The sequence below is a fragment of the Panthera uncia genome, assembly GCF_023721935.1.
Source record: "Panthera uncia isolate 11264 chromosome A1 unlocalized genomic scaffold, Puncia_PCG_1.0 HiC_scaffold_17, whole genome shotgun sequence".
Taxonomy (NCBI): Eukaryota; Metazoa; Chordata; class Mammalia; order Carnivora; family Felidae; genus Panthera; species Panthera uncia.
Window position 1 is genome coordinate 3,617,100 of NW_026057577.1, and position 17,297 is coordinate 3,634,396.

Genomic DNA, 17,297 nt, shown 5'->3' on the forward strand with positions numbered 1-17,297 from the left:
TATCCTGTGACTAAATTGAATTTATCCGTTCTAGTAGAGGTTTTTTTGTTTTGTTTTGTTTTGCTTTTTGTTTTTGTTTTTGTTTTTTGGTTTTTTTTGGTGGAGTCTTTAGGATTTTCTCTATATAGTATCATGTAATCTGCAAATAGTGAAAATTTTAATTCTTCCTTATGAATTCAGAAGCCTTTCATTTCTTCATTTTTGTGTTTGTTTTTGTTTTTGTTTTTGGTGATTTCTGTGGCAATGACTTCCAGTACTATGTTCAACAAAAATGTTGAGAGTGCACATCTTTGTCTTATTCCTGACCTTAGAGGAAAAACTTCCAGTTGCTCTTTATTTAGTATGATATCACTGTGGGTTTTTTATATAAGGTCTTTAATTTGTTGAAACATGTTCCCTTTAAATTTACTATGTTGGGGGTTTTATCATAAATGTAATAACTTTGGCAAATGCTTTTTCTTCATCTATTGAAATGATTATATGCTTTATATCTTTTATTTATGTGATGTATTATGTTGAGTGATTGCAAATATTGAACCACACTAGCATCCTGGGAATAAATCCTACATAATCATGGTGAAGATTTTCTTTTTAAACGTGTTGTTGAATTTGATTTGCTAGTGTTTTGTTGAGGACTTTGCATTTATGTTCATCAGAGTTATTGCCCCATGGTCTTCTTTTTTGTGTGTGGTGTCTTAATTGAGTTTTTGTTAGATACCTTTATCTAGCTTTATTATTAAGGTAATGTTGGTCTCATAGAATGAACTTGGAAGTTTTCCTTCCTCTTCTATGTTTTAGGATAGTTTTGGAAGAATATTTATTAACTATTTTTTAAATGTTTGCTGAAATCCCCCTGTGAAATCATCTAGTCCTGGACTTTTGTTTGTTGGGAGTTATTTTATAATGAGGAAAATATCTCATTCCAAAAAATATGATTTCATCAAAAGGAACAAAGATGTGAGAGAATCATATTCTTCAATGTATGAGTAATTGTATTAAATCCATCATCAAACATATATTAGTCAAATTACTGAAGCTTGTGAAAAAATCAAGTATTTTATTAAACTGCAAAGCTTAGTTAAATCATTTTATTTATTTTTTTGAAAAATTTTATTTTTAAGTAGTCTCTACACCCAACTTGGGCCTTGAACCTACAACCCAGAGTTCAAGAGTCACATGCTCTACCGAGTGAGTCAGAATTGCATGTTCTACTGATGGAACCAGCCAGGTGCCCCAAAATTATTTTTAATTTTTTAAGTTTATTTATTTACGTTGAGAGAGTGAGTGAGAGGGAGTAAGCATAGGAGAGGCAGAGAGAGGGAGAGAAAAAAAAAAAGAGAGAGAGAACCCCAAGAAGGCTCTGCGATGTCAGTATGGAACCTGATGCAGGGTTCAAACTCACAAACTATGAGATCATGACCTGAGCCAAAATCAAGCTGGACGCTTGACTTACAGAGCCACCCAAGTGCCCCAATCATTTTAAATTAAAATCAAATTTCCGTAAGATACCGAAAAGTAAAAGGTATAGCTGGAATAAATAAAATATAGATGCAAAATCTAAGGTTAACATACAAAATAAATAAAATATAATGGAACATGATAATTTCAGAAGAATAAAAATCTCATAAATCTCATGTATATGGAGCTCAGTACAGAAGTTCAAATCATCAAAGTTGTAAGAAGAAAACTTCATAATTCCTATATAATTAAAACAGAAAGTGAAAGAGTATAAGAGAAATTAATTTATATTGAAACTGACAATCCAAGATAATTACCAACAAGTCGCCATGATATATTCATCTGTGATTCAAATAATTCCAAAAGCTAGTTAATTGTGGCACAAAATAAATAATCCTACTCATCACTTCAGCTTTAGTTATCTTTCCATTATTCTACTCCTTTCAGCCTTTCATAGGACTTTACCAAGAGGTGATGTAATACCTTTGATCCTCAGACAGTAGGTAACAGGCCTCAAGTTTAGGGGCCTTGTTCTATCACAGAAAAGAACACAGACACAAACAAGTCCAGAAGAGCATGCTGACCAGAGGCTGGCTTTAAATAAGCAAATAGAGCTTGTTAGAAGGAATGCACGCACTCACCACAATGAGATAAGGCAAGCAGGTGAAAAAGTTTTGGACTGCTTCTGTCTGGTTGGGATCTTTGACACAGTGTAAAAATGTATACATAAGAGACCACAATGCACACTAAAATGAAAATGCATAATAGACATCAATGGCCACACTGAAATTAATAGTTGCATGTTCCTCAGAACAAGTCAAAGGCAGGCACATCACTGAAGAACTGATATATGATAGTGGACCCACAGAAATGTAAATGGAATGTCCCATTAGTTGATTTGTGCTTTTGTTTTGTTTCTCTTGACTCCAGAGACATATCTACAAAGAAGTTGCTATGGTTGATGTCAAAGAGGCTACTGTCTGTCTTCTCCTCTAGGATTTTGATGACTTCAGGCCCACATTTAGGTCTTTAATTCATTTTGAATTTATTTTTGTATTTGGTGTATGATAATGTTCTGGTTTTATTCTGTTGCATGTCGCTGTCCAGTTTTCCCAACACCGTTTATTTAAAAAACTGCCTTTTTCCCATTGGACATTCTTCCCTATCTTGTTGAAGATTAATCTACCATATACTTGTTTGTAATATAACTTGAAGTTAAGAATTGTGGTGCCTCCAGTTTTGGTTATCTTTTTCAAGATTGTTTTGGCTACCTGGGATATTTTGTGGTTACATACAAAATTTAGGATTGTTTGTTCTAGTTTTGTGAAAAAAATGCTGTTGCTCTTTTGAAAGAGATTGCATTAACTATATGGATTGTGTTGGGTAAAGAGGACATTTTAACAATATTTGTTATTTCAGTCCATGAGCATAGACTGATTTTTACATTTCTTTTTGTCACCTTGAGTTTCTTTCATCAGTGTTTTATAGTTTTCAGAGTACAGGTCTTTCACCTCTTTGGTTAAGTTTATTTAATAGTATATATGTATTTTTTTTAATTTTATTTTTAGAGAGAGAGAAAGAGATAATTACCAGGGGAGAGAACACACACACACACACACGCACACACACACACACACAGAAAGAGAGAGAGAAAACAGACAGAGAAAGAGAGAGAGAGAATATTGAACAGGCTCCATGCTCAGTGCAGATTCTGACACAGGGCTCAATGTCATGACCCAAGAATCATGATGTGAGCCACAATCAAGAGTCAGACGCTTATCCATCTGAGCCACCCAGGTGCCCCTATTCATAGGTATCTTATTGTTTATGGTGAAATTACAAATGGGACCGATTCTTTAATTTATCTTTCTGTCACTTCATTACTGCTATACAGAAAGGCAACATATTTCTCTACACTGATTTTGTATACTGTGATTTACTGAATTACTTTATCTAGCAGGTCTTTGGTGGAGTCTCTTCAGTTTCATGACACTATCATTTCATCTGCAAGAAAAGAAAGTTCTCCCTTGCAAATTTGGATGCTATTTATTACTTTTTGTTGTCTCCCAGCTGTGGCTAGTACTTCAAGTACTATTTTATATAACAGTGGTCAGATGGACATCTGTATCTAGTTCCTGACTGGAGAGGAAAAGCTCTCGGTTTATCCCCATTAAGGATGATGTTAACAGTAGTTTTTTTTACAGATGGCCTTTATTATGTTCAGGTATAGTCCCTTTAAAACTACCTTGTTGACATTTTTATAATGAATTAATGTTGTACTTTGTCAAATGATTTTTCTGCATCTATTGAAATAATGACGTGGTTCTTATCCTTTCTTTTACTTTTGGGGAGTATCACATTGATTTATTTGTGAATTCCTTGCAGCCTAAGGGTAAATCCCACTTGATCATGGTGAATTATTCTTTAATGGGGCATTGGATTTGGTTTGCTAGTGTATTGTTGAGAATTTTTGCATCCATGTTCATCATGAGTCTTTATCTGGTTTTCGTTTCAGGGTAACACTGACCACATAGAATGCCTTTTGAAGTTTTCCTTCCTCTTCTACTTTTTTGAAATAGTTTGAGAAGAATCAGTATTCACTCGTATTTAACTGTTTGGTATAATTCACGTATGAAACCATCTGGCCCTGGACTTTTGTTTCTTGGGAGTTTCATGATTACTTGTTCATGATTGCTGGATACCAGTCTGTCCATGTTTTCTGTTTTCTTTTTCTTTTTCTTCTGTTTTTCTGTTTCAGTCTTGTCAGTTTCCATGCACCTCAGAATTTGTTACCTTCTTCCAGGTGGCCCCACTTGTCGGCATGTAATTTTTCATAGTATTCTCTTATAATTGTTATTTCTGCCGTGTTGGTGGTTACTCTCCTGTCTCACTTCTGAATATATTTATTTGGGTCCTTTCTCTTTCTTTTTTGATAAGTCTGTCTAGAGGTTCATAAATTTTATTAATTTTGTAATAATCATTTCCTGGTTTCATTGATGTGTTCCATTATTATTATTATTATTATTACTATTACTATTACTATCATTTAGTTTCTATATAATTTAGTTCTGCTCTAACCCTTATTATTTCCTTCATTCGGATGGCTTTTATCTTTGTATGTTTTTCTTTATGTAGCTCCTTTGGTCTTAAGGTTAGGTTGCTTATGTGAGATTTTTCTTGTTTCTTGAGGCAGGCCTGCATTGCTATCTACCTCCCTCTTAGGACCACTTTTGCTGCATGCCAAAAATTTTGAACTGGTTTGTGTTCATTTTATTTTCATTTTCATTTGTTTCCATGTACTTTTATTTGTTTTCCATGTAGTTTGATTTCCTGACTGACTCTTTTATTTCTTAGTAGCATCTTGTTTAACTTCTATGAATTAGTGGTCTTTCTATTTTTTTTTTTTTTAATTGTGGGTCACTTCAAGTTTCATAGCATTTTGTTTAGAAAAGGTGCATGGTCTGATTTCAATATTTTGAATTTGTTTAGGCCTGATTTGTCACCTAATATCTGTTCTATTTTGGAGAATGTCCCATGTGCACTTGAAAATAATGTGTATTCTGCTGTTTTAGAATGGAATGTTCTAAATATATCTGTTAGGTCCATCTGTTCCAGTGTGTCATTCAAAGCCATTATGTACTTTCTGATTTTCTGTTCATAAGATTTGTGTATTGATGTTAAGTGTGGTGTTAAAGCCTCCTACCATGATATTGTTATTAAGTAGTACCTTTATGATTGTTATTAAACATTTTATATATTTGGGTGTTCCCATGTTGCTGTTTACTTAATTATTTACAATGTTAGATCTTCTGGTTGGATTGTCTCCTTATGTATGGTATAGTGTCCTTCTGAATCTCATTAGAGACTTTCTTTTAAAGTAAAGTTTCTCCAGGTGCACCTGCATGGCTCAGTATGTTAAGTGTCTGACTCTTAATTTCAGCTAAGGTTGTGATCTCACTGTGAGATAGAGCCTTACATTGAGCTCTGCACTGACAACATGGAGCCGGCTTGGGATTTTTGTTCTTGCTCTTTCTTTGCCTCTCCTTCACTCTCTCTATCTTTCAAAATAAATTAATAAGAATTTAAAAATATTAAGTAGAGATTACCTAATATAAATACTGCCAGTCTATCTTTTTTTTTTTTTTTTGACAACCATTTGTATGGTAAGCATTTCTACATCAAAATAAAAGACTTCTGCATGGTAAAGGGAACAATCAATAAAACAAAATGGCTAAGTTCAGAATTGGAGAAGATATTTGCAAATGTCATATATGATAAAACATTCATATTAAAAATATATAAAGAACTTATAAACTCAACACCGAAATAATGAATAATTGAATTAAAAATGGGCTGAAGACATAAATAGACATTTTTTCTAAAGAATACATCCGGATAACCAACAGACACAAGAAAAGATGCCCATCATCACGGATCATCTGGGAAATACAAAGCAAAACTACAATGAGATATCACTTCACACCCGTGAGAATGAATAAAATCAAATTCAGAAGAAACAATGAGTGTTGGCAAGAATGTGGAGAAAAAGAACCCTCATGCACTGTTGGTGGGAATGCAGACTGGTACAGCCACTTTTGAGAACAGTATGTAGGTTCCTCAAAATGTTAAAACTAGAACTGCCTTACAATCCATAATTGTACTGCTTAGTGTGTATCCCAAAAAGTACAAAAACACTAATTCAAATGGATACATTCATTTTTATTTTTATTACAGCATTATTTACAATTGTAAATTTGGAAGCAGCTCAAATGCCAAGGGGTAGATGAATGGATAAAGAAGAAATAATAGAATATTATTCATTCATTAAAAAAAAGAATGAAACCTTACTATTTTTAAATGCATGCATGGAGCTAGAAAGTAAAATGTTAAATGAAATAAGTCAGTAAAAGAAAAACAAATACCATATGATGTCACTCCTGTGTGGAATTTAAGAAACAAAACAAAGAAACAAAGAAAAGAAAAAGACACACCAAGAAACAGACTAACTACAGAGAAAAAAGTGTTGGTTACAAGAAGGGAGGTGGGAGGGGCATGGTTGAAATGTTTTGTGGGATTAAAAACTACACTTATCACATAACCATTAATGTACAAAACGTTGAGTTACTATATTGTATGCCTAAAACTAATTGAACATTATCTGTTAAATATATTGGAATTATAATTAAAGACGTAAAAAAATTGGAGAGTTAAGGTAAAGTTTATCTGAAGATCCTTGCAATATTCTTGCAACGTTTTTGTAAGTTTGAACTCATTTTACAAATTAGAGTAAAACAAGGCTATCACAAATAAGCCATGTATATTTTGCAATAATTTCAAAATTCATTTATATTTCATATTTACATCAAATCAATGTGCTGATATTTTAATAAAATAAGGACAGTTTTAATTCAAAGTTTTGAGATATCTTTATTCTACATACTGAAATTGTATGTCTTCTAGCACAAATTACCTATCTAATTTTTATTTTTAAATTCGTTTTATTTTGGCAAAAATAAATTTGGATCATACTCATGAAAAAGTCAGTATTTCAAAACTATTAATTTTTAATTATGTCAAGCTGTGTAAATGATTGTGTAAAATGTTATTTAATTCTCTACACTACTATTTATGCTCTCAACTTTCAATGTAACAGAGATTAAATTTTATTTTTTAAAATATTTTCTTGCAATTATCTAGTAGTAGACAAATGACATTTTGTTAATTATATCTCCAGTAGCCAAAATTATTTCTAAAGGAACTAACTGAAAGTGTTAATTAATGCTACTAAGATCTATTAGATGCCAAAGCAAACGCACACACACACACACACACACACACACACACAAATAAAAATAAAAAGAATTTGGACTTCCAAATTCTTACAATATCTTTAAAAATTATTTCAGTTTTATTACCCTACAATGATTGTTTTTGACAGATGACCAATAAAACTTATTTGCTTTCTATGTTAAATGGCAAGCTTATAGCAAGCCTTCTCAGAGTGTAATACATGTCAGATTTCCAAAGTCATTTGACTAAATGAACATTCTTCAACTTCAGTCAGAGATGCGTTGAGTCAGTAATTAGCAATATTTGTCAGAAGTCTTCATGTACAGCAAAGTGCTCAAATTATTAGTATCAATTTTGGAGTGATAATCACAAGTAATAATAGTTTATTACTAAGTGGAGTTAAAGAAATATTTAAGTGTTTTATTATTATTCTAGTAGAATTCTGAATCATGTCCTTTTAGATATATTACACTATGTTTTCTGAGAACTGAACAATTGTGCCTATAAAAAATAACAGTGATTACAATCCATAAGGCCTTAGGAGATTATCACTTAATAAGGCTATTCAGAAAACTTTTAAGACTCTCTTCTTTTGGGAATTCAAAGCAATTTGTCACATCCCTTAAAAATGATTTGTTGTAGAGACATTGACTAGAGAATATTTCAAATGACGTCACATTTAAAATAAAGGGCAAATGAATTTCCTGGTTGCATTTAATGTTCATTCCTCCGTGTTAAAAAAATATATTACATTGTAGAGATCTTTGAGCTCTTCAACAGAATATTAGCAACATATTATGCCATAATAACCAAGAATTTCCAAAGGAAGATATAGTTTCATATTAATTTCAGGTAATCAACTGGTAAGTTGAACTGTTTTTGTGGGGCAAGATAAACTTCTGCTCTCAGGTGTACTTGTTGGAAACATCTGATAAATCATCCTTTGCCCAAGCAGTTGAAGAGTTAGAATTAGTTCAATGTATGAATTTCAGATTTCTATTGGTAAAATGTTAAATAGTCTCTGTTCCAAAACAAACAAACAAACAAACAAGAAAACAAAAATCAGTATTGTAGATATTAAATATATATAGGGCAGAAACCAAAAACAATGAGATTCAATTAACCAAATTTTTCACCCATCTCCCACTTTTGGTGTATCATTGTATATTTCTCCAGACAGACATTTGGAATAAATTGATAAATGTATTCAAGATTATTTCACTGCCCTACTATACATACTTCTAATTCACCACAAATCACATATGATACATATGTCCATTGCCTTGACTTCTATTTATTTAACTATGCTTCTTAAAATGTTCCATCCACTGGGCTTTTCACTATAGTCTACGCTTCATTTAGGCTTTAGATTTTAGGTAACTCCAAAAGGGAGCGCCTTCCCCTCTATCCTTCAGTAGCTGCTGGGATAATCTATAAAATGTTACATTTTTTAAAAAAATTTGCAATGGAACCCATCGCCATCTAATTTTTGCTTCTTCATAGATTTATATATTCATCATTTTATGCCTCCTCCCACTGACTGAAAACTTCCAGAAAACCTTTTATTTTTATTTTTTTTAATATCTGTCATCCAGTTTGGTGTCTGATATATTTAAACACTTGTTGCTCTTTTCACTAAATAATTCTGCACAGTAGCAAACAATGTAGGGAAATAGTTTGATAATATCTGATGAATGGAAAAATAAATTCTAGGCAACATAAAATAATGAATAAAAGATACAATCAGACAGAATACGTGATAAATTTTGTTATAGTAACTTCTAAAGTAGATTTTTATTTAAGATCAATTACTGACAAGGTGCCACAATAACATAGCTTTCTACATATGTGTGTATTCAAAGGACATTAAGTTTTGCTAAATAATTTATCTCTTTCTTTCTTTCTTTTTCTCTGTCTCATATGAAATGAAACATTCAACATATGTGACTGCATGACCTCAAGATAATAAAAACATTGAAAAAATAATCCTTGTTTATGTCACCTTGGTTATGTCCATATATTTATAAAAAAAGTTATTTGCTTACAGTGGAGTATTTAATAAAATGTAAATGTGAGGTAATGATTTTTAATAACAAAGGAGAATTGATTTACTCCCATTAGATTATTAGTAATCCTAACACACTATAAAGACATAGAACTTTGAATTGTTGTTCAGAAAACAAAAAGATTTGTCATTATGCATGGCACAATACCAGTCTGAGGGCAAGGACTTAGTGTGTCGGGAAAACTTTCATATTTAGTCAAATTGTATACATCTGGTAGCAAGTTCAGATTGAAGCTACAGAATCAGATGTAATTTATATGAATACTAATTGAATTCACGTACTACTTATGAAACACTTTTACCTTAAAAAATAAGATGGAATTTCTGTAGAAGTATTTAAGATACATAGGATGGCTCTTTTTCAAATAAACGATGGTACATATCAATATAGTTCTGGTCAGGTGGTAGAAATTGACTTTTTCATTATTTCATTGTCCTAACAGGCAGTGAAGAGATTCTAGCATGGCCAATGTCACCTTAGTGACAGGATTTCTTCTTGTGGAGTTTTCTGACATCCAAGAGCTTCAGATATTATATGGTGTGCTCTTCCTACTGATTTATCTGGCTGTCCTGATGAGTAACCTTCTCATCATCACTCTCATTACCCTAGACCAGCATCTACAGACACCAATGTACTTTTTCCTGAAGAATTTGTCATTCCTGGATGTCTTCCTTGTGTCTGTCCCAATCCCCAAATTGATTGTCAACAGCCTAACATACAGCAATTCCATCTCCATTTTAGGGTGTGCCTTCCAGCTACTTTTCATGACTTCCTTCTCAGCAAGTGAGATATTTGTCCTTACTGCCATGTCCTATGACCGCTATGTAGCCATATGCTGTCCTCTGCAGTACAAAGTCATCATGAACGCTGGTGCCTGTACAGTGATGGCAGGTGTTTCCTGGGCCATTGGAGGACTCTTTGGAACTGTGTATACTGCTGGCACATTTGTCATGCCATTCTGTGGCTCCAATGTGATCCCACAGTTTTTCTGTGATGTTTCCTCATTGCTAAGTATCTCCTGTTATGAAACACTCCTAGTGGTGTATACAAGTATTGGGATAGGTATGTGTTTAGGCATATCTTGTTTCATCTGTATTGTGATCTCCTATGCTTATATTTTCTCCACTGTGCTGAAGATTCCTACCACAAAAGGTCAGTCAAAAGCTTTCTCCACATGCTTTCCCCATCTTGTTGTTTTTACTCTTTTTATTATAACTGCCTGTTTTGTTTATCTGAAAGCAACCTCAAATACACCCCTAGTTATTGACAGGTTGCTTTCTGTGGTTTACACCGTGATACCTCCAATACTCAACCCTGTAATCTACAGCCTGAGGAACAAAGACATGAAATGGGCTCTTATGAGATTGCTACAGAAAACACTTGGTCTCACATCTTTTAATACTAACTAACATCTATCAATGATATAGTATCTTACTGATCACAATAGATTTTCTCATCAGTTACCTCATTCCTAACTTTGGAACAATTCGATAAAAGAAAACTATGTACTCACATACACCAATGTAAATAAATTCTCAACAGCCTAATTGTCTGTTTCCAGTTCAGGTAGTGGCATTATACACAACTAACACATAAGTGTCACATGTTTCTCATGCAGCGGTCTTCAATGACAAAGAATCTCTTCATTTGTGGTATGATCTTCTAAAAGAATTGCTTGTTTCTCATGATGTTTATAATTTTTGTGATTTAATCTCATTTTCACTATTTTATTACATATTTTTAAATGAGGCACTTCAACAGATACAGTGCCATAAAAAGCATTTGAACTACCAAGATAATATTTCCATATCACTTTTCTGAAGGATCAGACTGTCTAGTGCTGAAGCAGAACAAAAAGTAAGCAAACATAATGCAGTAGGCTATGGGCCATTCTAGAGATGTTCCTACATCTATAAACAACACTCAGGAGAGACATATAAAACAGAGACAAAATCCTGGAGAGAAATACATCTCAGCACAGTTCCCCAAGATAACTCTTGATCAACTGGGTAAATAGTATTTCCAGAGAGACACCAGGCAGAGGTCTGAGTCTATAAGACATGTATGCCTGCATGTTTACCTGTCTATAATTCAGAAAGGTCCTTACTACTATTTATGGCATGATGAATGGTTCTAATGAGTGACATGAAGCTATGAAATATATTAATACTATAGCAGAAGTTTCTCACTTGGGGATGGACTCTCTTTTGACTTCTTCACTAGTGCCTCCAATATATTTTTTTTTTAATTAATTTGTACAAAACTACATAAAGATTCTGTGTTTTATAAAAACTCTCTGGGATTTACATTGACATTGTTCCATCCTTCATTGTTTAAGGAAAATAATACAAAGGTTTCTTAGATATTTTCAATCGGATTCTTTTATTTTTAAATCATAATATAAATGTTTTATTGTCACTTGGATTAAAATTGGTTGATATTTTAATCAACCGCTTTAATCAAGTGATAGATGGCTGATATTTTTTCTCAGGCACAAATGATCTCATTTAACCATGTCCCCAAATATCCTCTGACAACTTTGGTTTTTACCATGCTAATATCATTTATAAATATATACTTATGCTTTTTCATATATGATAAAATATAATTTTTATATATCATATACATAAGATTATCTTTAAGATTTCCCATAGAATCCATGAAAAAGTCCCCACTTATTTTTGTTCTTTACCCTTAAAGAAAGAAATATGGCAAACATAATTGGATTTGTTTGATGGGTATGTGTATCAACTGTCAGAATTACCTGGGAAAATCTGTCAAAAAAAAAAGATTCTTAGACTGCTTGTGGTTAAATTTATATTGTAAAAAAATGGTACTGGATTAAATATTTTGAAATTGAATATTTCATGGGAAATTCCTGGAGATATTTTTGTTCCCTCACTATCTATAATGTGTTTTTATTATGAGAGAAAACACTAATTGAAAAACTATTTTTTTTCTTTAGAAGACTGGCAACTGTTAAATATAGGAGTGATTGAAAAGTCATCATTTTAATAATCCATATCACAAGTGATGTAATCAGTAATGGATACTAAAATCTTTAGGATAGTAGTTGTGAGGAGTGACATATTCTTATGATGACAGGTAATGAGTTAGGCTGAATTTCCTGAAAGAATGTGAGAAAAGGTTTTCTTATTTTTCTGTGATGCAGATCATAAAGCCCTCAGGTGAAGGGTGCCTTCTCTACTCCCCTTGGAAAGGAGCATCCATATCTCCAGAGGTAATGGGATAAGGAGAGTAATCTGACCAAATAGATCTTGAAATTATTCCCCCAGTTTATTATGCTTAGCTCTATTTCTCCTATTATATCTTTCCATGGTTTTCCACTCTTCATCAGATCTAGGATAAAAACTCTCAGGTTCAATCATTTCTTTGGGTCTTCATTTCCTTATGAAAGCTCCCTTGTCATATAATACTTACATTAAATAAATTTTATAATTTTCTTTTATTGTAGGGGTCGCAGTCAAGAACTGAAAGGGTATAGAATATTTTTTTTATCCCCTACAGTTTCTAGTACTTGAGCAGGTATGACTGGGTCAATGAATTAGCTCTGGATCATGCAGAAGGGATTATGGGAAAATTGGCAGAAGTTGGCAGAAAGTAAGAATTTTAATCAAAGTCAGCTCTCCTGTAACTCCATAGTGCCCAGCTGAGAGAGAAAACAAAAACAAAAACAAAAACAGAACAAAACGAAAGCAAAACAAAACAAAGCTCTTCTTTATTGCTTCTTTTCCAAATTTAAAGTAGCAAGATAAAAAATGAAAATGCTTTCTTAGATTTTGACTCTGGTTAAATTACTTTTGAGATACCCATTGATTATAGAAGAAAGCCTTTCTTTCTAGGGACAGCTATTGCATTCCTATTGCTTATTTAAGTCCCGAGAACATGGTTTGGCTTTCCACCCTCCTATGCATGCAGGTAGTTGGTTTCTACATGTTCAGGAAACCAGCTGTCAGGTTGAGAACTCCCAGTCTGGCAAGAAATAAATGTGGGTTGTACCCCATCTGCAGCTAACATAGTATTGACCGTTACCAGCTATGGGGAGATTACCTAAGTCTTTCTTTTGGCTCTCTTTGGGAATATTTCAGGACCATAAGAGGGTGCATATTTTGCACTCTCTTTTGAGACATTCCTTGAGTTAATGATTAAATCACAAAAGGCATATTAGCTTTGGTTTTTAATCCCTTGGTTTAAAACAAAAAAGAAAAACATTTTTAAGACTTTAATTCTTTCACAAATATTTACTGATCATTTTGGTTGAAAGCTAATAATAAGATTTTTGAAAGGGCATTTTTATTTTGAGAATTTTGTGGCCAGGAGCTGAAATTGGAAAGTAATTGGAAGGTGATATTCAGAATCTGATAGGAGATATTTTTTTTTTTAAGATTTCTCTGTTCTTCCAGTTTGGTCCTGGTCTACCCATGGAAATTTCTCCAATGACTCAAACCCCTATTTGGAATCCTTACTGACTGTATGCCCTGCTCTGACCATCCCCTTCTTGTTGACATGATGTTGCTGAGAATAATTTGGAATTCAATCTGCTTATTTTCTAATCTGAATCTGAAAAGAAGGTATGGATGCATTAAAATATTAAAAGATCTTATCAAAATGGCTCACCTGAGATTTCCTCCTTCCCATGACTTCCCCTTGTGTTTCCCCTTTTGCTACCTTAGAGTTTCCATTCAGTTCACTTGAATCCTTTGGCATATCCCCTATTGAGCCAATACCACCTCCATCCTTCTGTCTACTTCTACCAGATTTTTTCCAACTCTAGTTTCTACAGTCATTTGAACTTTGGGCCCCTTGCCAAGCCCTACCTCAAGGACTCTCAAGTAATTGAAAACCCCCCAAAAGCAAGTACTCAAAATTGAAAAGGTAAAAGACTACTTTGAAATAAACTACATGTTTTGGTCACTAGCATGGTCATGGAAACATCCAGACAGCCACTAGATATCTCCTCCATCACTCACCTACACTTAAGTCCACAGTCTGCACTAGATTACATTATCAGGACAAGGGAAGGTCTTGAAATTCTCCTCCACAAATGTTGGTAAGCAAACATCCTTAAATTATCCCAATTTTAGAAACACAATTCAGATGAAAATTTGAGTGGAGAAAAGACAAGACCTAACTATTTTAGACAAACCAGAAATATTACTCTATTTTACAGACTCATGGCTACAGATTTAGAATAAGAGCTATAAGTTCTCTATTTATATATTTTTGCATGTTTGTATATATTTATGTTATAAATATTTGGTATATTTCTACCTCCATATGGTATTCATAAATTTATAGAATTTCTTTTAAAGGATGATTTTTAAGTTTATATATTTATTTTGAGAGAGACAGAGTGTGTGCCTGAGATGGGGAAGGGATGAGAGAGAGAAGGAGGGAAAATCCCAAGCAGGCTCTGTGCTGTCAGCACAGTACTGATGCAGAGCTTGAGTAATATTCCATTATATATATATATATATATATATATATATATATGTGTGTGTGTATACACATATATATAATATCATATATAATGTGTATATATATTATTTGTGTATGTTTATATTATTTGTGTATATGCATTATATATGTGTGTTTATATATATTATATATAAATATATTTGTATATATAATTTATTATGTATAATACGTATGTACATATAGTATACATACATTATTTGTTTGTATATATATTATTTGTATATATACATTATATATATTTTTATATATAAATATATCACTTATTTTTTATCTATTCATCTATGGGTGGACACTTGAGTTGCTTCCATATCTTGGCTGTTTCAAATAATTCTGCAGAAAACATAGATGGTGCATATAACTTTTTGAATTAGTGTTTTAATTTTCTTTATGTAAAAATACTCAATAGTGGAATTAGTGAATTATATGGTAATTGTATTTCATAATTTTTGAGGACCTTCCATATTCTTTTCCACAGTGGCTGTACCAGTTTGCATTCCCACCAACAGTGCATGAATATTAACTTTTCTCTGCATATTCACCAATACTTGCTATTTTTTGTGTCTTTCATTTTAACCATTCTCACAAGTGTAAAGTGATAACTCATTGTGGTTTTAATTCACACATTCCCAGATGAGTGATGTTGAACATCTTTTCATGTGTCTGTTCACCATCTGTATGTCCTCTTTGGAAAATTTCTATTCAAGTTCTCTGCCCTGTTTTTAAATTGGGTTATTTGTTTTGTTGTTGAGTTGTATAAGTCCTTTGTACATTTTGGATATTAAACTCTCATCAAATGTATGGTTTAAATTTTGTTCTTATATTTAGCAGATTTACTCTTCATTTGGCAATGGTTTATTTTGTTGTGCAGAGCTTTTTAGTTTGGTGTATTCATATTAGTTTATTTTTGCTTTTGTGTCACTTGCATTGGGAGACAAATCTACAAAGATGTCACTAAGACAAATGTCTTCTAGGAATATTGTGGTGTCAGGTCTTATATACAATTATGTGATCCCTTTTCAGTTAATTTCAAAGTATCAGTCCAGTTTGTTTCTTTCTCTCTCTCTTTCTCTCTTTCTGTCTCTCTTTCTCTCTTTCTCTCTTTCTTCTTTCTTCTTTCTTTCTTTTCTTCTTTCTTTCTCTTTCTTTCTTTCTTTCTTTCTTTCTTTCTTTCCTTCTTTCTTTCTTCTTCTTCTTTCCAGAATGTGGCTGCTCAGTTTACTCAGCACCATTTATTGAAAAAGTATCTTTTCCCCATTACATATCCCTAGTCTTGTCTCTTTTACTGTAGATTAATTACCCATATATGTCTGGGATTATTTCTGGCCTTTTAATTCAATTCATTATCTATGTGTCTGTATGTGTACCAATATCATACATACTTCCTTTATTATTATAGCTTTGTAATAGTTTGAAATCAGGGAGTATTATACTACAAGCTTTGTTCTTTCTCAAGATAGGTTTAGCCATTTTTGTTTATTTATTTGTTTGTTTGTTTATTTATGGTTCTATACATCTTTTGGCATTATTTGTCTTACTTTTGAGAAAAATGCTGTTGGAATTTTGATAGGGATTGTGTTGAATTTGTATATTGTTTTGGATAGTATGGACATTTTAGCAATACTAATTTCTCAATCCATCAGCATTGAATATTGTTCTATTTATTTATCTTCTTAAATTTCTTTCATCAGGTCTTTCTTGGTTAAATTTACTTGTAGGTGTTTTATGTTTATTTTATGTAATTATAAATGCTGTTATTAATCTTTCTTTTTTGTTTCGTCTTCTGTGTATAAATGCCACAGATTTCTATATATTAATTTTCTGTTCTCCAAATTTACTGAGTTTACTTATTAGTTCTAACAGTGTTTTTTGTTTGTTTTGTTTTGTTTGTTTGTTTGTTTGTTTCTTTTATTTTGGCAGAGTCTTTAATATTTTCTATGCATAGTGGCCTATCATTCACAAATAGTGACAGTTTTACTTTTTTTCTGATTTGGATGGCTTTTATTACTCTTTTTTCCTCCCCTAATTGTTGTGGCTAGGACTGTCAATACTATGTTTAATAGCAGTGATGAACATGGGCATCATTGCTTTGTTTCTGTTCCTTAAGAAAAAGTTTTCAGCTTTTCACTATTGACTATAATGTTAGGTGTCGCTTGTTATATATGGCCTCCATTATGTTGAGTTACATTTCCTCTATTCCCACTTTGATGAGAGTTTTTTTTTTATTATAAACTTACAAGAAATTTGTTATAATAAAATGGATCTTGTCAAATGTTTTATGTATCTATAAAGATAATCATGTTTTTTTACCTTTCATTTGGTAAGGTGATGTATCACATTGATTGATTTATAGATGTTGAACCCTTCTTGCATTCCTGGAATATATCTCACTCGATCATGGTATATTATCCTTTCAATGTATTGTGAAATTTGATTTACTAACGTTTTGTTGAGAGTTTTTTTTATTTTTTTCCATTTATATTTCTC

General features: G+C 32.3%; 1 protein-coding gene across 1 annotated transcript; it reads left to right on the plus strand.

The window, feature by feature from the left end:
* Positions 1 to 9,775: 9,775 nt before the first annotated feature.
* Positions 9,776 to 10,723, plus strand: LOC125935098 (olfactory receptor 14A2). The gene has a single exon (XM_049648803.1). It carries the CDS (start codon positions 9,776 to 9,778, stop codon positions 10,721 to 10,723), a length of 948 nt encoding a protein of 315 aa, XP_049504760.1.
* The last annotated feature ends 6,574 nt before the right edge of the window (positions 10,724 to 17,297 follow it).

Coding starts and splice junctions, on each gene's coding strand:
- LOC125935098 (XM_049648803.1), top strand. CDS start 9,776: ATGGCCAATGTCACCTTAGTGACAGGATTTCTTCTTGTGGAGTTTTCT.